Source organism: Macaca thibetana, chromosome 4, assembly GCF_024542745.1.
Source record: "Macaca thibetana thibetana isolate TM-01 chromosome 4, ASM2454274v1, whole genome shotgun sequence".
NCBI classification, from domain to species: Eukaryota; Metazoa; Chordata; class Mammalia; order Primates; family Cercopithecidae; genus Macaca; species Macaca thibetana.
Window position 1 is genome coordinate 146,109,330 of NC_065581.1, and position 26,351 is coordinate 146,135,680.

The window sequence follows — 26,351 nt, forward strand, 5'->3', positions numbered from 1 at the left end:
GAATTGAAGTTGATTTAGTCTCATGTATGATTTGATTAAAGCATCAATGAGCTAATTAATATTTTTATCTAAAAATATTTTGTAATTGTGCCCTAATTGTGCCCAAGGTTGAGACTCTACAATACTGGAGATAATTATTTTCAGACAGTAGCAACTAGTGGAATGGGATGGAGCACTTTGCAAACAATATAGTATCAATGGTTTCTTATTACAATGCCCCAGGTATGTTATTAGGTTTATGCAAAAGTACTTGTGGTTTTGGACCATGAATTTTATTTTATTTTATTTTATTTTTTTGAGATGGAGTCTTGCTCTGTCGCCCAGGCTGGAGTGCAGTGGCCGGATCTCAGCTCACTGCAAGCTCCACCTCCCGGGTTCCCGCCATTCTCCTGCCTCAGCCTCCCCAGTAGCTGGGACTACAGGCACCCGCCACCTCACCCGGCTAGTTTTTTGTATTTTTTCAGTAGAGACGGGGTTTCACCGGGTTAGCCAGGATGGTCTCGGTCTCCTGACCTCGTGATCCGCCCCTCTCAGCCTCCCAAAGTGCTGGGATTACAGGCTTGAGCCACCGCGCCCGGCCTGGACCATGAATTTTAAATCGTTATAACTAGGCTCAAACACATCTTTATTAATCAAAATAGGAACCATTACAATCAAAACATTTTTGCCGACAAGAAATAAGTTTGTTTATTCCTGTAGTGTAAAAATCCATGCTTTGGGATTTGACAAACTCTTGGAAAGCATTTTCCGCATCCTTCTGGTTGTGGAAATGTTTTCCCTGTGAAAAGTTGTCGAGATGCTTGAATAAGTGGTAATGCGTTGGCGAGAGGTCAGGTGAATGTGGTGGATGAGACAAAACTTCATAGCCCAATTTGTTCAACTTTTGAAGTGGTTTTGCAACATGCCGTCAGGCATTGTCATGGAGAATTGGGCCCCTTCTGTTGACTAATGCCAGCTGCAGGCATTGCAGTTTTCCATGCATCTTATCGATTTGCTGAGCATACTTCTCAGATACAATGTTTCACCAGGGTTCAGAAAGCTGTAGTGGATCTCACTGGCAGCAGACCACCAAACAGTGACCATTGCCCTTTTTTTTGGTGCAAATTTGACTTTGGGAAGTGCTTTGGAGGTTCTTCTCAGTCCATCCACTGAGCTGGTCATCGCTTGTTGTCATATAAAAGCCACTTTTTGTCACACATCACAATCCGAGAAATGGTTCATATTAATGTGTAGAATAAGAGAGAAAGACATTTCAAAATGACAATTTTTTTGATGTTCACTCAGCTCACGAGGCACCCACTTAGCCAGTTTTTTCACCTTTTCAACTTGCTTCAAATGTAAAATGACCATAGAATGATCAACGTCGAGTTCTGTGGCAACTTCTGATGTAGTTGTAAGAGGATCAGTGTCAATGATTGGTCTCAGTTGGTCGTTATCAACTTGCCAAGGCTGGCCACTATGCTCCTCATGTTTAAGGCTCTCGTCTCCTTTGCAAAACTTATTCTTTCTATTTTTTTTAAGACAAGAGTCTCACTTTGTCACCAGGCTGGAGAGCTGTGACATGATCTTGGCTCACTGCAACCTCCGCATCCCAGGTTCAAGGGATTCTCCTGCCTCAGTCTCCTGAGTAGCTGGGACTACAGCCATGCGCCACTACGCCCAGCTAATTTTTGTATTTTTGGTAGAGACGGGGTTTCACCATGTTGGCCAGAATAGTCTTGATCTCTTGACCTCATGATCCACCCACCTCTGCCCCCCAAAGTGCTGGGATTACAGGCGTGAGCCCCTGCGCCTTGCTGCAAGATTTCTTGAATCACTACTGCACTGTATGTTTGTTAGCAGTTCCTGGGCCAAATGTGTTGTTGAGGTTGTAGTTTGTCTCCGCTACTTTACCACCCATTTTGAACTCAAATAAGAAAATCACTCGAATTTGCTTTCTGTCTAACATCATTTCCATAGTCTAAAATCAACATAAAATAAACAGCAAGTAATAATTCATTAGGAAAAAAACTAAGAAAGCGAGAAATACCCATTAAAATTATATGTAACATAACCACATTTAAGAATGTATTCCAGTATCAAACAGCAAATTCCAACAATGCAAAAACCACAATTACCTTTGTACTCACCTAATAATTAATCTTAGATTGATTCATTTATTTATTGAGTGAACATTTATTGAGTGCCAGCTGCTTCCATGCCCTCATTGAGATCGTATCTAGTGGAGTTATCAAACAATAAACAAGCAAATAAAATAATTAAGACATGATAAATAGTGGAAAAGAAACAAGGTGATATAATAAATAGGGATGGCCAACTTTGTGTGGGGTGGTTAGGAAAAGACCTCTCGAGGGGACATTTACGCAGATTCCTGAAGGTAAGAATGAGCGAAGCATGGAGAGAGCTCAGGAAAGAGCATTGCAGGCAGAGGAAACTGCAAGTGTAAAAACCCCGATATGGGAAGGGGCCACTGTTCCTGTCTGTTAACTGAGAATATTAGTTCTTCCTGCCTACTACTCATAGGAGCCCTGTGGCGATATCCGTAAATTTAAATACAAAATGACTTAATCTGGGCTAGATCTGTATAATAGGCAGTGAAGGAGAAATTGGGGTCTTTTTCTCTACTTCTAGGAAGAAAAAATTATTGGGGTATATGAGAGAAATCACACAAGAAAATGTTCAGAGATCTCTCTCTTGCCTTCTGTATCTTCATTTAGGGATCTGTATCAAAGACCATATTGTATGGTACTAGTTGTCAGTGTGGGAATTCACAGAAGGCAAAGATCTTGGCCTGGAGTCTTGGCCTGGACTTGACTTTGCCCTTAAAAAATAAGTAAATTTGGACCAGCCAAAAGGAGGCGGAAGAGAGTGATTTAAAATGAGAGAATGTATAAATAAAGTTGCTAAGATGGACTGAATATGAATGAGTACTTAAGACCATGAAGACTCAAAAGCTGGAGCTGGAGCCAGAGCCAGACGGACGGAAAATAATTGAAGGGTCTGATTCATAAAGGTGGTTGAATGGTCAGTAGAGCAGATTTGACTTGATGTTAGACAAGAGAGGAAGTCATGATCATTTCTTGAACAAGAAAATTTATAGTAAAAAGAGAAAGTTGGTAATATAAATACAGATTAATAGAAATGAGGAAAAATTATTAATGAAAATAAGGGAACAAGCAGACTAGATAGGAGGACCTTCTTTTTTTAAATCATACATTTCATTGTACCTGGCAATGAGAACATGGCCTATGCTCCTATCAGAGAATGAACTGCATACAAGACATTTCAGATGAGTTAACAATGATACTTGGTGACTGAAGCGGGCAGTAAATCAAAAATGCCTGCTCACTTGAGTCCAAGGGACTGACCAGAAAGTAATATCAGTGATAGAGCTGGGGAAGTTTGCCCAGGATATTAAAAGATTAATTCCATGTTGGACATGTTAAGTTTCAGAAGATAACAAGACACCCAAATTGTGATGGGTGTACACAGGTAGAAGTACTGAACTAGAGCTAAAATAGAAAGTTGAATTTGAGAATGCAAATAGGTGATGAGAACTGAGGCCTTAGCTCTTGAGAATGCATGCACATGATTAAGAGTGTGTGTATGTTGGGGAGGAGGCAAGGAGACAGGTGGGGAGTAACTAACACACATACACGCACAGAGAGAGAGAGAATGAGAGAGGAGTCTGAATAAGTAGAAGGTACCAAAGCAATGGTTGGATAAAAGCCAGCTTCTTGAGGAAATACCATTATCATTATCACCATAAAAACTACAACTACCTGTTAGTGATTACTATGTGTCTTAAAGTCTTTAAATATAATAACTTATTATTTCTTTCCACAGCCTTTAAAGAGTAAATGCTGTTGTTATCTGCATTGTACAGATGAGGAAGCTTAGGACAGAGAAATTAGGCAAGTTGTACAAGATTGCCCAGTTTGGAGAAGTGGAGCTGAGATTCAAGCACAGGCATTGTGCTTCGAAGCCTGAGCTCTCAACTCCTGTGCCATATGGTTATACCCAACTTCATGTTTTAATTACATGGTTTGACTTTGATCTTATGTAAGTTTCTTGAAAAGGAGTTAATTAACAGTTTTAAAAATTTGGGCAGAAACCAGAAAATCAACAGATGGCTGGGCAGTGATTGGATAAATCCTTATAGCAGAAGACAACATGAAATTTATCTAGGGTAAGGCAGAGAAAGGGAAAGAAGAATATACCCTTTGCTCTGCTTTTTTTTCTCCTCTCCATACGCTACAAGTTATTGATACAGGAAATTACCCTCTTTGACAAGAGTTACAATAATTTGTGGAGAAAATGGCACCTCTATTTTTTAGCATTTTCTATATACTACAAATGTGCTTATTTGTATACAAGGAATATCAGTTTATCTAAATTGACTGTCAACCAAAGTCATTTCTTTCTTGACTTCCACTACTAAATGAGACTTAGATTCCAAAAGATCTATGGTATGCATAAGGAAAATTTTAAATTAAAAAATAATTTTTTTTAAGATCCCAAAAGATAGGGTTTGGGAAGTAGCGTCAACATTGGTATTACTGGATTACCTTCCATCTGGGAGCCCAGGTGCCTGGATGTCTTAGTGGAGAGGCTCAGAACTTAGGGCAGGAGTTAGACACTGAAGCCCTTCCCTCTGGGGAGAAGCCACACACGACTTCTTTGTTGATTGCTTTAGTGAATGCTTCCCCAGTGGCCGACAGAGAACGTTGCTTCTATTTTCCATGCTCTTCAGGGCTCCTCCAGCCTCTCTCACTTCTTCCTTGTTTGAGGAGGAAATGGTACACTTCCAGTCCGCCATGCTGAGTCATACAGCTTAAAGGATGGGACTAGGCACCTGCTTGGTGCTACAACTGTAGCAGGCCTTTCTTCAGTAAATAAGCTAGTGCTTTTCTTTGGACCTAAAACTGAGGATAGATCTCATCTAATTAATCTTCCTAAAACACAGTTCTGCACAGTAGAATTGGCAGCTCAAAAACTTTCATTATTTTTCCATTCTAACCAGGATAAAAGTTGTAGCCTTACATTTGTGGCCCTCCATGTTTTGGCCTGAGCTGTGGATGCCTGACCTGATTTACCAGTATCCCCTTTTTTCAGGCCGGCTGCCCAATTCCCTGTTTATTCTGTAGGGCCCCATTTGCCTTCTTCTGTGGGGAGGAGGCTGATCCCTCAGGGAGTCCCTCTTTACTTTCCAATCTTCACTCCGGTCTGTGGTATTATCGGCCCCAGTTCAATGCTGCATGCAGTTCTCATCTAAATGCTGTCTCCAGCATACAGCCTCACTGAACTCACCTAGTATTTTATCTCCAGCTCTCATTTTATCTGTGTTCTAGATATTTATGTGCATATAATTATCTTCCCTACTAAACTCTGGGCAGAATCTGTACCTAATTTAACTTAGTATTTTTTATATCACTTACACTTAACATCAGAGAAAGTTAAAGCTACAAGGGCTGAGAAGACACATAGACCTGTGATAATGTCTTTTTAAAACTTCTCCTTCCTCTGTGCTCTAGTGAATAATAGTGCTGAAGGTGGGATAGACCAGACCTCCTGGTTCTCAGTCTTATCCTCCAACAACAGTGGTTCCCCCACTGGCTTGCACGTTGAAATCACCTGGCATCGCCTGTGATGCTTTTAAAATCCTGATCCAGAAGCTTACAACCAAAGAAATTAGAATCTCAAGAGTAAGACGTTCACATCAGTAGCATCCAAATCTCCCCACATGATTCTAATGAGCAACCAAGATTGGGAATAAATATCCCCCAGTGTGATGGCCCCTGGACCATTGTTGCTTTACTGGGTAATTCTGTTAATTTGGTAAACTTTTTGTCAGATATTAAGGTAGAAAATATTAAAGTAGAAAAGTGGTAACTGTTAGATAATAGTGTAGTACCTCTTGTTTTGCTTGCAACAGTAGCTTACAGTTAACTGTTTAACTTTTCAGATTTTTCGAAAGAAAGCAGTGGAACTTGGGGTAAAATTACTACCTGCATTTCATACTCCCTCTGGAATACCTTGGGCATTGCTGAATATGAAAAGGTAAAACTCTTCATTTTCAACAACATGTTTTAAGTTTAAATATTCAAGATTGTTGCTTAATAAGTATACATGAGATAGATAATTACTTGTATGATGCTGGTGACTAACAGACTCCACTGGGAGTCTTGAGATCTGTCTTTTCGTTGGCAGCTATTAGCTTTCCAGTGTTCCATAGCCTCAGGTGTGTCCCCACTGTGGGATGGCATGACCTCAACAGAGTCATTCAGGCCAGACAGGATTGGAGGTTTTCACTGTTTCATAGTGACATTGCATCAATGATACTGTCTCTCTCCATAAATACCAAAAGAATCCCATTATCTTTAAAGTTGTCATCAAAGCATTTCACTTCCAAAGAAGCAAATTCCTAAGAACCTTTATTTCAGTTGAGCTACTGGTTAGAAGTATGGCAGAGATACAATATTTGGCCTAATCAGATCCCCCATAAAAGGAGCTGGTATAATGGAGACTGGGAGCACCTGCGGTTACCCAGCCCCCAGTTGTAAGACGGGAAGGCAGCTGATGCACTCACTCAGATCAATCCAACCTTCTCATCTTCTTTGGTGGAGAACCCTAATATGCCAAGTTCTTGAGAACGTGGTCCCAATTGGAAAACACACACACACAGACATACATACCCCCAGGCTGAACAGACTTTCTGGTGTTCTCTGATGTTTTGAAGTTAAACTGAATGAAATTGAGCAACCATTTTGCAGCTGATAAAAATAATTTCTTCTTGGCAACATGCATGAATTTTTAATTATAAATTGTATCCACTCTCAATCCCATTTACTAAATACGAGTGACTTACCCAAATTCGCACAATAAGCACTGGCAAAATTAATAGTATCAGTTCACTAAAATTCCCCATTCCTTTGCCTGATCAAGTACACTCCTTGAATCAGCTATACTTCAAGGTGTGAGGATGATTTATCATCTTAAAAGTTTTCCTGTAGGGGAAGAAGTGACATTTCGTATTTATCTACAATATTACTTTTCAAGATGTGCTTTTGGTGTCACTTATACATATATACTGTTCTGCGAATCACTTTATTTCACAGTATGGGCCAAGGTATAGGGAACAGCTGGCCTAAAGCTGCTTTCTTAGTTTTGGAAGGCTGTCACCAGCAAAAGTTTCAAAGGAGGGGGGAAACATATATGTGGCAAAATCATAGTTTTTAATTACCTTCTCAGAATAAGAGAATGTAGAAAGCTACCCAGGAGAAGAAAAAAGGGGGGTTTAAAGATGCTTTTTAGACTAGCTGTGTTAGTCATTGTTGACTGACTTTGAAACTCTTGGCAAGAATTACCACTGGAGAGACACTGAATGTGCTGGCCGTAATATCGTAATTCTGCTCTTCCCTCTCAATTTTGAAAATCCTTTTGAATGTGTCTCTTTGTCAACATCTATATGTTAACAGCAGTGTAAACTTATTGGTATTATCTGTTCACATTCCTCTGGTATTCTGGTTATTGCCTAAAGATAATTGGTTTCTTTACCTTTTCTTTGTCAAAACTAAGCATTTATTTGAGTCTCTGCTGTGATAAAGATTTCTTACTAAGTCCTGGGAAGAGTTTCTACTTCTCTTCACTTTATTCAAGAAGATAACAGGCATGTTCTTTCCCTCAGGGGACTCTCAGCCTGGTTGGTAAAGCAGAATATATTTTTTCTGTGTTATACACTCACACATGTGATTGACAAACTTAAGATGGGCCAAGGAGAGATAATAAGTACTCACCAGGTTGAATTTAAAGCAAGCAGCATTTTGAATTGGGGAGGTTTATGTATTTGGAGACAAAACATCAGTAAGTCAAGTTGTATTTCAGTATTTGTGCAAGCTGAATATATGCAGAGAAACTAAATAATTCACTCATATACTACATTAGGAACTCTATTCCAAAAGCGGTTCAGAAAAAAAATATTTTTAAATTGTCTTTTCTTCCACATCTATTATAAATTCTTAATTCGATAAGAATTCTTAATTCAATAAATTCTGAAATGGTGATTTAATAGAAAGTACTCATTTGATGACCTAAATGCTATACACAGTCCCTCACTAGACTAACATGTTTCCTTCACCAATACGATCATAGAATGAGGATGCATAAGTTACATACCTCCGCTAAAAGAAAATCATTGCCTTTCTAGTATTAGGTTTTGGTAGAACTCAATTTCTCTAATGTGAAAATGTCAAAGTTTGGTGTCTGTTCTTGTTATTACTATTAGCAAGAAGCCTATGCTTTTTTTTCTCCAACCTGAAGCAGAAAAATTACCTCTGTGATTGTAAAATCAGGCATTTCACCATTACTGTATTTCCAAAGGTAATTCAAGTCTAGGTAGAGTAGACTTAGATTTGGGGGTTTTTTAAGTGTGTTCTTAAAATAGTGTAGTTAATGTTCCCATTATTCATTTCTATCACAGGGCCTACAGTCTGGGCATTCCTCATAATTATTCTGTCTTTCTTGATAAATGAGTTAGTTTTAGCTGTACACTATTTTATCACTTCTCTGTGTGGATTTTTCTGACGCCTGCTTGGTGTTACATTAAGTTAGTAGAGCTGTCTACAGTGTGTGCTTTTATTGCACACCGTCAAGGCATAGGTAGGAGATGACTGATCTTCATTCAGACTCTCATTAGCAGTGAGGTGACGAATGAGGCACAACCCCTCACCTGTTTTATTTCCTGCTTTGTAAAGCTTTATTTACTGACTGTTCTAATTATCTGATGAAAATACATACAATGTCATTAGTTACATTACAGTTTATATTATAATTAAATTGCAGATTGCTCTACTTTAACTGAAATAGGGCTTTAATTAAGAATAGTACATAGCTGCCTGTCTTCTAATAGTGAAAGATTATCCTAGGGAAGCATGTAATGTGTATATTTTAAGAAAAGGTGATAGACCCTTGTTGGGTTTATTAATACTTTGGTGGTATAAAATGTTTAAATATTACATTATAGTTGGTTAATTTTAATAAACACAAACTATGAAAGATGGTCTAATAGGTTAAATATTGTTAAAGTATTTTCCTGTATCTCCCTATGTTTTTACTCGACAGTTAAAGCATAAATTTCTGCATTATTAAATTTGCTAACAGTTTTTTAAAGTTCCTGGTTTCAGATTTGAAAGAAATGTATTATATTTTCAAATGAAGCAGAATACAATTCCATACTTTCATGTAATAGGAATAATATGAAAATATCAGTAAACAAATTTTCTGAACATAAGCAGATCAAATTGATTTAATGGTGCTAGTATTCTATGAGGCAAAAATATTGCTTAATTATCCTAAGAATGTTTTGTAGCAGTGATACAAGCCTGAGTATAAAATCAGAGCTCCATCTTACACTTTATGCTTTATTTATATGCTTTATGGATCTGTTAAGAATTGAGAGACAAGTTTAGCAACTGGAGAAAAGTTTTTTTAAAAGAAGTTACAGTCATTCCAAGTATTTTAAGTTAATCTTTTTTATGGTTTCTATTCTTCCCCCAGTTGGAGTTTTTTAAAATATTGGGTTTCCCACTTCCCTCTTTTATCTATTTTAATTCATTTGGCCATTTGTAGTCTTCTGGAAATAGTAATCAACAATACTTTAAGATTTTAATAGTGGTATGTACAGTTATTGATGTCAAACATTAGAATATTATTACCATAGTTAAAGCTGCTATTAGCAGTCTGTCTCTGGAAAATTCACTTAACTATCTGGGTTTATCTTTTCATAAGTAAAACTAAAATAATAGCAATAATAATACCTGTCTTGACCTCGTAAGGGCTTTTATGGAAATCTGTTTAGTTAATGTGCAGAAGGAGGTTAAACCTTGCAGAGTGCTGCGAAATAGATGGACATTGAATTTTTTCTTAATTTATGGTTCTGTTCTCAATATTTCATTATGAAAGAGTATATATGAATATGGTATATGATAAAATAGTACATTTCTAGAACTGACTAACTTGGTTCTGATGTCCTTTTATGGTAGGATTTCATTTTTAAGCCATCAGTGCTCCTGACCTGTTCAAGCTCGAGTTGTATTTTTCTCTGACAGAAAAGAGATGGTAGAACCAATTGGATGTGTGGAGAGAATGTCTCAATGTGGTTTATGTAGGATAGTGGTGGCTCCATGCTCAAGCTTTTATTATTTTTTAAATTATTTGGGATCCAGCCTATAGCATCAAAACTACATTTGCTTCCTAAACTTACATTTATTCGTGAACTATGTACTAGAAACTGGAACTGTTCAGCCAGTTAGGTTTTAAAAGGGATGTGAGGCAGTACAGGGTTCTGTGCTTATCCCAAGTCTTACATGCTAGCTAGTGCCTAATTAATGTGGTGCAAACCCAGTCTATGAAAGTGTGTGTGTGTGTGTGTGTGTGTGTGTGTGGTGTGTGTGGTGTGTGTCTGCTATAGATAGCCACATAGCCCTGTTTCCTAGTTCTTGGATTGTTCTGCTAAGGGTCTAACCGTTCTGGTTGCTTTATATCAGTGATTCTCAACTTTCCCATGCCTTAGAATAACTGGGATTCTAACACACACACACACACACACATATACACACACACACACACACAAACTCACATATACATACATACATACATTTAATTGCTGCCTTCATCTTTCCCCTTCCCCCAGTCTGTTTCAGTTGATTTGGGGATAAAATCCTGGCATTTTTTTTAAAAACCTCCCAGGACCTTCTAATACTCAGCTAGGGTCAGGAATCCAGGATTTATATGCTGAGGATAGCTTTATTTCTCATCTCAGTTGCATTTGAAAACATTGGGTTGAAAACGTTTCCCTATTCACTGATGGTCAGTTTAATTATTGAAATTTTAAAATCCTAGAAAATTACTTTGAAAATACCCAGCTTTAATAGAACAGTGCTTCTCAAACTTTAGAATATATAAGAATTGCCAGGAGAGATCATGAAAACATATATTGCTGGATCATAAACAGAGAGTCTGATTCTGTAGGTGTTTAGTAAGGTTTGATAATTTGCGTTTCTAACCAGATTCCAGCTGATGGGGGAAGCTACTGCTGGTGCTGCTGCTGCTGCTCACCCCAGGACCACACTTTGAGAACCATTGTAGTAAGAAATGACTGAGCCATCAGAGGCATGTAGTTAAATCTCAGAGCTGTTCAGTGAGGCAGCCAGGTCCACTGTTGGGGAAGCGGAGTGGGGCCTGTGTTCTGTTTCTATCATTAGTTTACTTTCGTTAATAGTTACACAAAGTTTCCACTTAACTCTAAGCAGTTTGTTGCTTCTTCTGGAAAGCAGCCAATTCCAAGCAGTAATTACCCAGAGTTTGCGTGTCCTTTTTCCCCTTGTACTTTTTTTTTTTTCAATCCGGTGAGACTGGAAAACAAACCAGCGTTTTTAGCATAGAGGAGAAAAAAACAGGCATTTTTAATTAGAAACTTCTGGGTTACTGTTTAAAAGTAAAGCTGTTTCCATAAAGTCACACTTGTAGCTTCAGGCAAAGTGGCCTTACTATAAACAACTGGTAACCTGGCCCTGTACCTAAGGGTATTGGCAAGAATGAAGCAGCATCAGGGATTACCCTCCCACCAGATGAACAGGAGGGAATAGAGGTCTCTTCTGTGATCATTTAATCCTCTCACCGAACTTTGGATCACTACAGCTCTGCCAGGCACTCAGTACCTTGACCAAACTAAGGACATTTATTTATTGCAAGTGGACAGTTAAGGATAGCGATACTTAATTTAAATGTACTTTGTGTATAGCCCCCTTTTTGGAGACATTAGGGACAAGCAAGTCTGAGCAAAGGATGCTTTGATGTTGTTGGTCATGCATTGTGAGGCAGTAGGAATTTGAAGAACCTCAGGATGCCTGAAAGGTTACCTTTCTTCCCACCTCTCTGGTCATAATTGAAGTTAGCACTCAGGTAAATGGGTTTTTTAAGTGTCTTTTATTCTCTGAAGGAAGGGGCAGACCATATCTGCCTCTGAACACAGGCTGTCGCGGTCCTCATTTCTTCTGCTCCCCACCCTCCCTCCTTTTCCATGAATTTCCATCTGCTCAGGCTCCTGCTGTGTGTTTCTGATAGGGCAAGAGCAGAAAATTGACATGAATGGAATGACCAGGTTCATGTTTTACTCAACAATAAATTAGATATTTTAAAATATTTTTCGAAACTTTCAGAAGGTTCTACATTTTAAGGGTAAATTGTAGCATATGAATAATTAAAGTGCAGAAATTTATCAAAGGTGATATGTAAGAGAATTTAGAGGCAGTTTATCCAGAGAGTTGCTTAAATCTCTTTTTAAATGACTTGTGATATGTGGGAAGTCTGTTAAGAGGGCTTCCTCACCCTTCAATTTTCGGCAAATAGAACCTTGGTTCAAAGCAGATGGGACTGGATTGTTAAATATGACCACGACTTTTCCCATAGCATCTACCACAGTTTAAGCAGTTAACTCACCAGGAAAATTTCATGTAAGGACAATTATAGTTATTTTAATGCAACAATTTCAAAGTGGCTTTCATCTCAAGTTTTTCAAATGCACAGAACTAGTGTTTTACAGATTCAGCTTTGTTCACGCTGTTCACACAATTGGTTGCGAATCAGCCTCAGCAATTTGAAATTTATGCTGTGTACAGAACTTAGATCAGGAACAAGTCAGAACGCGTAAATTCATATACCTCCCTCACAAGCTAGCAATGGAATAATCTTTTCAAGGAATTGACTTCCTCAGGTTTTCAATGACCCAGCAATCAATTTTCCTGTGATTAATCTCAAGACTGGGCTTATGTTGTTATTGTGGGACAAACCTTTCAAATATCTAATTAATAAAGTTTCATTTAAAAATTTATGAAATTGTTTGAATACATGGTTGAAAATCAGCCCAGGTATCAAGGCACTTTATCAGCCCTCATAATTGTTAATCATTGTAAATATTCAACTAACTACATTGAATCTTTGGGAATTGGAAGGTCAATGTAAAATATTTAGGCTACAGCCAATAGTTTTAAAGACCTCACAGTCTCAATGGATACATTAACTACTCCATGTTTCCTGCTTGTGCAGTAATAGTTATAGTTGATCTGTTCTGAAAAATGGGATGAACAATAATTAATTGCAGTTCTTTTTATTAACTAGAGAAAAAAGTGATGGAGCAATACTGAGAATTAATTGCAATTTACAAATCTGGAAATTAATGTGCAGCTGGGCATAAGTACAGGCAGTGCAATTTGGTGATTTAGCAATCATGACAAATTATCTTCATCTATAAGGTAGAGAGTTGTTAGGATTCCTTTATTCATCTTTTAATAATAGACCCAGTTTCAGGAAGACTTTATGTGAATGCTCATGTTGCCCTTTTATCCTGAAAGTGTGAGTTGGAGTTTAACATTATTAATTAAATCTTGCTTTCCCTCTTTGTCATGTCATGCTATAGTTTTTATGGAACACTTGTACAAAACAGTGATTACTGGTAATTGACCTGCATATATTGAATAATCTTAAGATGCTACTGAGAGTTTAATGTACCTTGTAAATTGAGAGGCTTCCAATTAAGTCAAGTTCTTAAGATAATCACTTTCAAAACTAATCAAGTAATAGGACATTAGTTAAGCTCTTATTCTTAATGGTGACAAAGTAATAAACAGACCCTGTGCAATTACTATAATGGCTTTATCAGTGAACAGTTTTTCAAAATTTAAGCATAAATCTATTCTGCCCCCCCCAAAGTACAATAAAAATGATATATGCCATTTTAAGGTGGGTGTCATTTCAAATAGCTGTGTTCAAGTACATTATACATGTAGTTTAAATTTGTATGTGTTTCTTTCTTTTTAAATATGATTACATTTGTTTATTTCAAAGGTCAATTAGTCTACTTGCTAAGCCCTTAGAGCATATAATTTTACAAGCGGTCTTCCATATGCCATGGACAAAACAATTACATGTTCTTATGTGTTCTCTCATCTCTACTTTTTTATGTGCTATGTCCTTGGTGCTATCTCTCCACTGAGAGCTATAGAATATCTTGTCTTGCTCTTTCTTTGTCCCCAAAAGCTTTTTGGGGACAAAGTCAGCATAGTGCCTTTTTATACCTGGTAGACATTCTGCAATGGACATTGAAAAATGAATAAATTATGAATTACAGATTTGCCATAACTTAAATATCTGACAGTGCCAATTCCTGTAACTGTGCTGACTGTGTTTAAGAAAAATCAGCAGAAAAGAAAAGGCAGTAGAAAGAGCAGGGATGTAAGTCTTGCTTCCATCACTTTAAGAATAATGTGACAGTTATATATATTTGCCTAGGTCCATCTAACTGTGTGTATTTAAAGTGCTGTGCTTTATTGAGTATTACTCTATCTTTTTAAGTGCGATCACGTATCTTTTTTAATTAAAAAAAATGTAGCATGCTACCTAGCCATTAGTCAACGTACCTTGTTTAAGCATTGGTTTTCTTATTTGTTAAAGTAGGACTAATAAGTAATATCATTTTTACAAAGATCACATTTATGACAGGACCTAGAAATTTGAGGAGCAGAGCAATATTTTACGCCCAAAGGAATGGATCATTATGGAATTCCAGGACCTCATATAGGTTGCTGCCAGCATAATGCCCATCCAGATTTCCTGAAATCATTAAGGGGCCATCCGTACTATGTTTGATTTAGACCTTAGCAAGGAAGAATGGATTTTGAAGTAAAGAATTGCATGTGTGTGTGTGTGTGTGTGTGTGTGTGTGTGTGAGATGTATACACACATCTGTAGTTCTAACAATCCTCCATGTATTCATTTTATAATGCACAGTCTTCTGCAAACAAGGAAGCATTATAGAGTCCTAATGGTAATTGTCATCATCTGGGACAACAAAGAGAAGTATACAATGAAACTACCCAGCTGAAGAATGATTATTTTTCAATTATTGCAATACCCTAAAATGAAACTAGAATAAGGACTAAAGTTGTGGCGATTTCCTTAATTATGAAATATTATGAGGACCTTAAATTTAACACCAAAAAGTTAATGTCACACTATAATAAATGCAGTCCTTTTATCGATTTATTTACATATGAATTACTATATCTAGTTGCATGATGGTGTAGGAATTGCATCCCACAAATATATCAGGACCATAAACCAGGGGTCTTCAAACTGTTTTGATTGCTCTCTCATCATTAAAATATTTTTGTGCATTCACCTCAAAACATGTATTTTTATTTATAAATTATATGTACATGTACCACTGTACTAATATGTCATGTTCACTTTGATGCATTCAAAAAGTAAAATTGTAAAATGATAATATATAGATGAAGAAATAAAGTCTTTATAAATTACTGAGAATGGATGAAAAGTTTTAGTGAGAGCATTGTGAGATACTGATATTTTTAGTGAATACATTCATTCTTAAAATTCCAGTTTAACACTTGTGGTATAGTGAGTGATTCAGAAGTCTGTGTTGCTTATTTCAAAACTTGGTTTTAACATCTGTCCCACATGATGAAAAGACACAAAGTGGTGCTGATGAAAGAAGTATGGTATTGGCTGACATTCCTAAAACATGTTTATTTCAAATCCCATCTTCTAGCTATGCAAAGAATCTTCTTAAAATTCTGCTAGCAAATGTCTTTCCTGATATCATCATACATTCTTACAAATTAATAGAAAAATAGGTGTTGTGAGTATGTAATTTTAATATATAAATACAGGCATACCTGGGAGGTATTGTGTATTTGTTTCCAGACCACCACAGTAAAGCAACTGTGGCAATAAAAGCGAGTCACACAAATGTTTTGGTTTCCCAGTGCAAATAGAAGTTATGTTCCCACTATGCTGTAATTCATTAAGTGTACAATAGCATTATGTCTAAGAAAAACAATGAATATACTTTCATTTAAAAATATTTTATTGCTAAAAAAATGCTAACAATCATCTGAGCCTTCAGCAAATAGTAATCTTTTTGTTGGTGGAGGGTCTTGCCTCGATGCTGATGGCCGCTCATTGACAATGCACCTGGTCACCCAAAAGCTCAGATGGAGACGTACAAGGAGATTAATGTTTTCATGCCTGCTAACATAATGTCCATTCTGCAACTCATGGATCGAGGAGTAATTTCGAGCTGGATGTGGTGGCTCACGCCTGTAATCCTGGCAATGGATAAGGGTAGTGGTTGCTGAAGGTTGGGATGACTGTGGCAATTTCTTTGAATAAGACAACCGCAAAGTTTATTTTGTTGTGGTTTTTGAGACAAAGTCTCACTCTGTTGTCCAGGCTGAAGTGCAGTGGCACAGTCATGGCTCACTGCAGCCTCAACTTCCCAGGCTCAAGCAATCCTCCTACCTCAGCCTCCAAAGAAGCTGGGATATCAGCACGTGCCACTATGCCTGGCTAATTTAAAAAAAAAAAAGTAGAAATGGGATCTCACTATGTTGCCCAGGCTGGTCACAAACTCCTGGGTTCAAGCGGTCCTCCCATCTCAGCCTCCCAAAGTTCAGGGATTACAGGTGTGAGCCACCACCACACCTAGCCAACAGTGAAGTTTACTGCTTTAATTCTTCCCTTCATGAAAGATTTCTTTAACATGTGATACTCTTTGATGGCATTTTCCCCACGGTAAAACTTCTTTCCAGTTTGGAGTCAGTCCTCTCAAACCCTGCTACTGCTTTATCACTGTGTTTATGTAATATTCTTAATCCTTTGTTGTCATTTCAACAGTGTGCACAGCATCTTCACCAGATCCCATCTCAATAAACCATTTTCTTTACTCATCTATAAGAAGCAACTCCTCATCCATGAAAGTTTTATGATGAGATGGTAGCAATTCAGTCATGTCTTCAGGCCCCACTTCTAATTCTAGTTCTCTTGCTATTTTACCACATCTGCAGTTACTTCTTCCACTGAAGTCTTGAACCCCTCAAAGTCATCCAGGAGGGTTAGAATCAACTTCTTCCAAACTACTGTTAATGTTGATTTTTTTACTTCCTCCCATAATTTACAAATGTTCTTAATAGCATTTATAATGGCAAATCTTTTCCAGAAGGCTTTCAATTTGGTTTGCCTAGATCCATCAGAGGAATCACAGTCATAGCCTTATGAAATGTACTTTTTAAATAACACTTGAAAGTCAAAATTACTTTTTTTTTTTCTTTTGAGACAAAGTCTCGCTTTGTCGCCCAGGCTGGAGTTCAGTGGCACCATCTTGGCTCACTGCAACCTCCGCCTCTCAGGTATAAACCTCTTGGCTCACTGCAGCCTCCGCCTCTCAGGTGCAAGCCATTCTCCTGCCTCAACCTCTCGAGTAGCTGGGATTATAGGCCCCCACAACCCTGCTGGCTAATTTCTGTGTTTTTAATAGAGACGGGGTTTCACCATGTTTGCCAGGAGGTCAGGAGTTCGAGACCAGCAAGTGATCCACCTGCCTCAGCCTCCCTAAGTGCCGGGATTACAGGCGTGAGCCACCACACGCATCTCAAAATTACTCCTTGATCCATGAGTTGCAGAACGGACATTATGTTAGCAGGCATGAAAACATTGATCTCCTTGTACGTCTCCATCAGAGCTTTTGGGTGACCAGGTGCATTGTCAATGAGCAGTATTATTTTGAAAAGAATCTTTTTGTCTGAGCAGTAGGTCTCAACAGTGGGCTTTAAATATTCAGTAAGCCATGTTATAAACAGATGTGCTGTCAAGCAGGCTTTTTTTTTCCATGTGTAGAGCGCAGGCAGAATAGATTTAGCATAATTCTTTTTTTTTTTTTTTTTTGAGATGGAGTCTTGCTCTGTCAGCCAGGCTGGAGTGCAGTGGTGCAACCTCAGCTTACTGCAACCTCCGCCTCCCTGGTTCAAGCAATTCTCGTAACTCAGCCTCCTGAGTAGCTGGGATTACAGGAACACGCCACCACAGTCGGTTAATTTTTTGTATTTTTAGTAGAGACGGGGTTTTGCCATGTTGGCCAGGGTGGTCTCAAACTCCTGACCTCAAGTGATCTGCCAACCTCAGCCTCCCAAAGTGGTGAAATTACAGGCGTGAGCCATTACACCCAGCCAGATTTAGTATAATTCCTAAGGGCCCTAGGATTTCTGGAATCATAGAGTCACCAGCTGCATTTAGCCCCTAGCAGGAAAGTCAGCCTGTCCTTTGAAGCTTTGAAGCCAGGCAGTGATTTCTCCTCTCTAACTGTGAGATTCCTAGATGGCATCTTCTTCCAATGGAAGGCTGTTTCATCTACATTGAAAATCTGTTAGTGTGGCCACTACCTTCATCAATAATCTTAGCCAAGTCTGCTGCACTTCTAGCACCTGCTGCTTCACTTTGCCCTTTTATGTTACAGAGACAGCGTCTTCTCTTCACCCTCATGAACAAACCTCTGCTAGCTTCAAACTTCTGTTCAGATTCTTCACTTCTGTCAGTCTTCATAGAATTAAAGAGAGTTAGGGCCTTACTCTGGAGTAGGTTTTGGCTTAAGAGAATGTTGTGGCTGGTGTGATCTTCTATCCACGCCACCTAAAACTTTCTTCCATATAGCCATAAGGCTGTTTTGCTTTCTTATGATTCATGGTTTCACTGGAACTTTTAATCTCCTTTAACTGTTTGGTACAAGAGGCATAGCTTTTGTTCTGTTTTCACTTTTGATATGCCTTCTTCACTAAACTTAATCATTTCTAGGCTTTTGATTCAAGGTGAGAGGCATGCGATTCTCACTTTCTTGTGAACACTTGGAGTCCATTGTTGGGTTATTGGCCTGATTCCAATATTGTAGTTTCTCAAGGAATGGAAGGTCTTGAGGAGAGGGAGAGAAATGAGAAACAGCTGGTCAGTGGAGCAACTCAGAACACACATGCTTATAAATTAAGTTCATCATTTTATATGGGTTGATGGCACCCTAAAATACATTTAGAATTGTACCATATGATCACAAATCACCATAACAGGCATCATAATAATGACAAAGTCTGTAATATTGCAAGAATTCCCAGAACTTGACAGAGACACAATGTGAGCATAGGCTATTAGAAAAATGGCACCAATAGACTTGACACAGGGTTGCCACAGACCTTCAATGTGTTAAAAAAACAATATCTGTGAAGTGCAGTAAAGCAAAGTGCAATGAGATATCCCTGTATATAAACTTTTTAAATGTATAGTTTTTAATATATAGAATTATGTGGCTGGGTGCAGTGACTCATACCTGTCATCTCAGTACTTTGTGAGGCCGAGGCAAAAGGATTGCTTGAGCCTGGGAGGTCAACAGCAGCCTTGGCAACAAAGCAAGACCTTGTCTCTACAAAAAATTTAAAAAATTAGCCGGGCATGGTGGCACATGCCTGTAGCCTCAGCTACTCGGGAGGCTGAGGTGGGAGGATTGCTTGAGTCCAGGAGGTCGAGGCTGCAGTGAGTCATGATTGTAACACTGCACTCCAGCCTAAGTGACAGAGTGAGACCCTGTCTCTCAAAAAAAAAAAAAAAATTATTGTTTATTTTATATACATACACACACACACATACACAAAAACAATTTTTAAAAATGAGTTCAGAAACGCCTGAAACTTTTCTTCTGGAAGATTTTAAGACAAGGTAGAAAAACTCAATTTTTAAGTTAAATACAAAGATGAATTTTAAAGGTGAACCACTTTCACAAATATTTTCATTAATTTAGTTTCAAAGTAATCTTTTCTTAGAATGAGTTTCTTTCAAAATGCAGATTTGTTCTATTCTTGTTAAATTGTCACCTCCTTTATCTTGAAGTGGGAGATCAAGTGTGTTGTTTTCTTCTTTTCAAATTATCTGGTAGGAAGCATACTTGCTGACAACCACTTGTCACAGAAGAAACCATCAGCAAATGTGGGGACACCTTTCTATTTTGTGAAATGGCAACTTTTGATTAAATACTTTGCCTCAAGACAATCCAAAAATCTGTTTGGTACAGATATTATTGTGGTCACTGTCCAGCTCTTTACAAAGTATTGTGATAATGTAATAATTCTACTGTGCAAAGGTTTTGGATTTTAAAATTAATTGCATTGGTGGCCCTCATAATCCACAATCCATCAAAAGCCTCTGAAAGCTGTAGAACAGTGAGGGTCCCATTGCCAACTTCTGATTGTGGAGTCTCTACAAGAATCTCTGGTATCTCTTGTATGTCACCTTTCACAGAAGCACCAAGGAATGGGAGCAGTATATGTCTGAAGATTTATGAAAGCCTTTTTTCTTGCTTTTAGATTTAAGAGTTAGCAGCTTTGATAGTTTCCTCTTGTACCCTATGCTTATTGCACTCTAATTAAGAGTCTTGCATTTGGCTTCAAAGGCTGCTGCCATAAACAATAACTATCTAAATGTCATTTACCTTTAAGCCCAGACCAATTCCTTATCATCTGACAGTTTATAATGGGCATGTTGTCTCATTACATTAAGTGGACTTTGATCCTCTTCAGATTACTCTTGAGAATATTTTTCAAATTGGCTTAAAGGAAAGTTCTAAATTATTTTTAACTAGATGTAACTATTACAAGACTAAATTTGTGGCACACTCTTTTATTTGTATTAATTTTCTCCACTTTAAAGTAGGCCAAACTGTGTTCTTGTGCCCAGATTGGTTATTGATTAGATAAAGAGCTTGTCTTAGGTGGTTTTCATGTGAAATCACTTGGAAAGTACTTAAACACATTACTCTCTAATATTGGTTGGGTAAGCAATAACATGGTGGAGGGTGTCAGTCTGTACTAAAAGAGTGATAAATGAACAACATACTTGGTGCTAGTATCCAAAATTTTTGCTAGATTCAAAAGGATTCAAATTATAGAATTCACTAATCTGAGTTTCTGAGTCTTATGAGCAAGAAAGTGATAATTTCATATTTATGTTTGATAAAGAAATTTCAGAAAATAGAATTTGTAGTGTAAGCATAAGCACTACATAGAATAATCCTTAAGAATTATAAATTTGCTTTTCAAGTTTTTCTAAAGAAGGGAAAATAGGTCCCTTTTCAAACTAAAGATGTTACAATATACAGTATTATGTTAATTCTAAAGGAAAAGAGAGTAAAGGAGAAGAGGTGGGAGTCAGGAAAATTATGAATTTACAAGCTATAGGCAGCCAGATAAGCTAATAGTAGTGCCTTATGCTTCTGTAATTTTCTGTAGTCTATAACAGATTTCCAAATACACACACACACACACACACACACACACGTGTATGTATAAAGTCTCATTAATTTGATCTAATCTGGTACAAGCATGAATATACAATTTTAAAATTTGAATTTCCTTTTGAAATAGTTTGGAACTATTGGAAATGAAAGAAATAATTTAAACTTCCCAATACTCAGGGCAAAGGCAGGGAAGATAAAATTATCTTAGTATTTTATTGGCATTGTAAGCTATCACTTGTTAGCATTGTAGGCTATCACTCTATTTGTCTATTTGTAGTATATTGATCATTAAGTAGTTCCAATATTATTTTAAAAAGTTTTCCATGGGTCAGGTTGAATTCTACATACCTAGCAGAACCATATTTCACCAGTAATCCTAGGGTTTGAGATATACAACCACCTTTCATTAAGCTTATTCTCACTATTTAAAGATAAAAAATAAATGTAAAGTTCAAAATCTTTCTCTAAAGAGTTAAAAGTGGCAACTATGTACATAGCACCTTTCTTACCTGGATGTGAAAGCTAGGATTATAGAACCTGGATTCTCTTAAACATCTTTTGTTAGAACTGATTTTCCTTCCTTTATGCCATCTTTTTGACTCCACTACTCTTCTGTCTTCTCCCCATCTTTGTGATCATGTGATCGAATGTGAAACTATATTCAGTGAGAGCCTCAGTGGTGAGAGTGAAAGCATTTCCCTCCAGTCCAGGGGCTTCATCCTTCCTTCAGTGCCTTGGCCAGGCCCTCAGGGAATGAGACCTTTGGTCTTCCCTCCACCTTATCCTGACTCCTCAAGCCTCCAGCCTTGGGGAGGCTTCTGTAGATGAAAGCTCCTCAGTAATTGTATTAGTCTGTTCTCACACTGCTATGAAGAAAAACCCAAGACTGAGGAATTTATAAAGGAAAGAGATTTAATTGACTCACAGTTCTGCATTGCTGGGGAGGCCTCAGGAAACTTACCATCATGGTGGAAGGCAAAGGAGTAACAGGCTCCTTCTTCACAGGGTGGCAGGACGGAGTGAGTGGCAGCAGGGGAAATGCCAGATGCTTATAAAACCATCACATCTCATGAGACTCACTCACTATCACGAGAACAGCATGGGAGAAACTGCCCCGTGATCCAGTGACCTCCACCTGGACCCACCCTTGAGACGTGGGGATTATGGGGATTGTAATTCAAGATTCATTGTCTCAAAACATATCAGCACTCTGCTCTTCATACTTTTTCCCTTTAATCAAGAATCTTTAATAGTTTTCCAAAAGCTTCAGGGCTTTTCTTTTTTTATTTTTTTTTTTTTTTTTTTTTTGAGATGGAGTCTTGCTCTGTCGCCCAGGCTGGAGTATAGTGGCCGGATCTCAGCTCACTGCAAACTCCGCCTCCCGGGTTTACGCCATTCTCCTGCCTTAGCCTCCCGAGTAGCTGGGACTACAGGCGCCCGCCACCGCGCCCGGCTAGTTTTTTTGTATTTTTTAGTAGAGACGGGGTTTCACCATGTTAGCCAGGATGGTCTCGATCTCCTGACCTTGTGATCCACCCGTCTCGGCCTCCCAAAGTGCTGGGATTACAGGCTTGAGCCACCGCACCCGGCCATGGGCATTTAAGTAGGCACTGCACTCTGTAACCCCATGTTCATCCACATGTAGCCCCTTTGAAGGACTTCACCTCAAACAAAACCCTGCTATTTTTAAAGGTTCAGTTGTGTCATCTCATCTGTAAAAGATGTCATCATCTCTTTCTCTCATCTTTGTCCCTTCCCCACCTTGGAAAAGTAATCACCACCTCCTCCTTCTAACACTTGGTTTCCCATTGTCAGTATAAGCTATACCATGGAGTTGAGGGACTCCACCAAGTTCTGTTAGTACATAACTGTGTTGAAGGCATGAAAATGAAGGCTCTTGGGAGAATTAAAAAGTAATATGTTCATTTGGGGGTTTTTTCCCCTAAAACAAAAAAAATGTTCATTATTCAGGAAATACCAGGTGAACACCCTTCTCCTATATCCTGGACCCAGGTGCAGGGGATAACTGGTAAACATTTTCTAGGTGACTCTCACAGAGTTTATAGTCTAGGGGAGAGACAGACATTAGTTAATCACAAAAGCATTTCGAATTGCAGGACGTGAAGAAGTCATTTTTGAGCTGAGATCAAGGGGATGTGTAGACAAGAGCTAGGACAAGAGAAGAGAGTGGATGGTCCAGGCAGCAGAGCACGTGGAGTGTCAAATCTCTGTATTGAAAAGGAGCAGGACAAGGCCATGAGGCTGAAGGATGGCAAAGCTGCCTGGGGCAGAGAGCAGCAGGCTGGAGAGCAAACACAGGCAGACTCTGTGGCAGGGTCTCAGGTTTGTCTTGGCATCAGTGGGAAGCACTCAAGGTCCTGAGAAGGACATCGTTGTGTTTGTGTTTAGTTGATTCAGGTTCACTGCTTATCCCTGTCTCAAGAGCCATGAGGCATTATGACCAAATCATGCCAGCTGTCAGGAGCGATCGTTTTAGGTTGTCATGTTTTACCTCTTTGATATTTGTTTACCTTTTCCCAAAAACACAAGCCTGCAAACGCAAGTTCCTAGCTGGATAGGCCCTTGAAATGTTGGGTATAGTATTAAACTCTGGTTGGTCTCCTGGAATTGGTTCACCATCAAACAGTAAAGATTTCATTTGAGATTATCTGTCATCAGATTGTTTCACTAGAGACTGCTACCAAAAGAAAGGCCTCACTTGTGGGAAAGAGCATGTATTTGACACAGCTAGCAAGTTTGTATTTTTTAGTTCTGTTAACTTGTTTCAGATAGTCAAAAATAACTTTAAAAAAAGAATCATTTAATTTGAAGAAGAGAATGTCATGTACAATGGATTCAGGTTCACAATTGCTACAACTTAGAATGAGTCCAGTCACCAAAAAACTAAAGTCAGAACGTGCAGATATATGTACATATCTTTATCTGTTTATTTTCTTTATTTTTAAAACAGAGAAGAGGGGATTGCCTGAATTGAAAACATGACGGAGGAATTAGCACTATAGGAGACCAAGAGAAAGGTTCATGAAAAATGAACGTTCTGTGCTAGTATTGTTAAAGTATTTACATTCAGAGGACATAAGTGGGTGCCATTGATTTTCAGTCAAAAGTGGTTGCAACTCCACTGCATTTATGAAATGTGTACCTACATATTTAAGCTAACATAACAATTTATGGATAAGTAATATTTCCCAAATTGCATTACCCAGAATATTATGTCCATGAAATATTAATAGATGATCTATGAAAAGAAAACAGCTCTATAGATAAATAAGTTTGTCAACACTGGATTTAAAAGGTTTCATTACTGTAAACTTCTCAGAACTATTAACTGGCTAATGTGCAATGTACATGGCTCATCTCTGGGATGGAGCTTTACTATAACACTGCTTCCCAAACTTCTTTCGCCATAGAACCTCTTTTATCCAAAACAATTACTAGTATTCCTGATCTGCGTTTTTTGGGTTTTTTTTTTTTTTTTTTTTTTTTTTTTTTTTTTTTTGTCGCCAGAACACAGTTTGATAGTCACTGATTCTGATAAATGTTGTTATATGTCCTTCAAAATAGTCATCTTAATATCATTACCCTAGTAATAAAGTTCTTGCCTCAAATATATTTTAAAATAATTTGAGGTAAGTCATTTATTACACATGTATACTAGTTACTAATGAGAATACTTTGTGATTTATAATACGAAATCTTTAAAAGTACCTACTGCAGAAAATTAGCATTATTGCTCTGTTTATGCTTCTTTTCAATAAAAAATAAAAATAAAAAAGCAGCCTTGTTTGCCCTCAGTGAGAGAATTGAACACTAGGAGGCCAAGTAGTGGGGACAAGGTAGAGTCACACATAGTTACACATGTGAAGTTTTGCAATGGGCCACTATAAGGGCCCACACTTTTTATGCCTATGTTTTGTCATTTTTTAAAAAGTATAAGATATACTATAATTATAACTATTTTCATATATGGATAGGTACATAATTTGTATATTTAGAAAAATTCTAACCTTTCCTTCCAGAATTTTTTTAAGTTCTTCAGATTTATTCTGAATTTCATATCCTTATGACTAAGAAATTGGGGGTTTTTCTTTAAAAAAGATAGTTTTCTAAGAGTCTGAGCTATTTAATTTTGTGATACAAATTTAAGACGTATAGTCATAGAATTCTTTTTCTGAATTACAAGGGTCTTTTGCGGTCTAATAACATGTATTCCATGATGTATATTTGAGAGAGTGCCGAATCCTAACCACTAGACCACCAGGGAAGCCATCATGATGTATATTTGAATGGCAAGTCTAGATAGTTGAATTTCTCAGTGAAAAATTTAGTGAAAGAATTAAGATTTTTGAAAATTAGCACTATATATTATTAAAGAAGACCCTAAGTCAATTCCACAATGTCATGATACTTGCGTTATGATCATTTGTGTTACCCAAAGCTTTGGATTCATTATAAATACATGAAATACCGTTAGGGTTGGAATGAAGTTAATCATATTCTTTGCTCTTAAACTAAATGTAAAACTTTCTTCAGTTAAGTTATTGAGGAATAAATATGCTGGTGAACAATCAATATGTAATTACTACAAAACTGTATTACAAGGGTCTCTCTGAACCATATCCCTTTCACAAGTCTAATAAATTTCAGCATTAACTTTTAGTTGAGTATGTTAAATTAAGAACTATGATATAAAATGTTTTGTTTCTTTTTTTCTCTCCAATACTTTCATATTTTTAAAAAAGTTTTGGTTTCCTAAGCATTTACATGAATAGAGCAATGAAACATTGCAGGTGTATTTCTCTATATATAGTGCATTGTCTTAAAATTTTAGTGAATAAAACTTTTTGTTAAATTCACTTTTTTATAAAACATAGTTTCTTTTTTCTGATTATAGAAAAATGTTCATGGGAAAAAAAAATCACTCAAAATTGCAATCCAATGTTAACATATGCATCACTCAATTCTCATTTTTAAAATAACAGGCCAGGTGCAATGACACGTGCCTGTAATCACAGCACATCAGGAGGCCAAGGCAGGAAGATAGCTTGAGTGTCTAGGAGTTCAGGACTCGCCTGGGCTACGTAGTGACACCTCATCTCTACAAAACATTGAAAAATAGCTGCTCATGGTGGTGTATGCCTGTGGT

The 26,351-nt window shown here is 37.7% G+C and overlaps 1 protein-coding gene across 2 annotated transcripts in view; it reads left to right on the forward strand.

Annotated features, from left to right (window-relative positions):
- The window catches only part of MAN1A1 (mannosidase alpha class 1A member 1), a 177,336-nt gene that overhangs the window by 101,861 nt on the left and 49,124 nt on the right, over positions 1-26,351 (forward strand). For both annotated transcript variants that reach the window (XM_050788747.1, XM_050788748.1), the window contains exon 6: positions 5,966-6,060. In XM_050788747.1, coding sequence (XP_050644704.1) covers positions 5,966-6,060 — 95 coding nt within the window. The remainder of the gene's footprint in view (positions 1-5,965; positions 6,061-26,351) is intronic.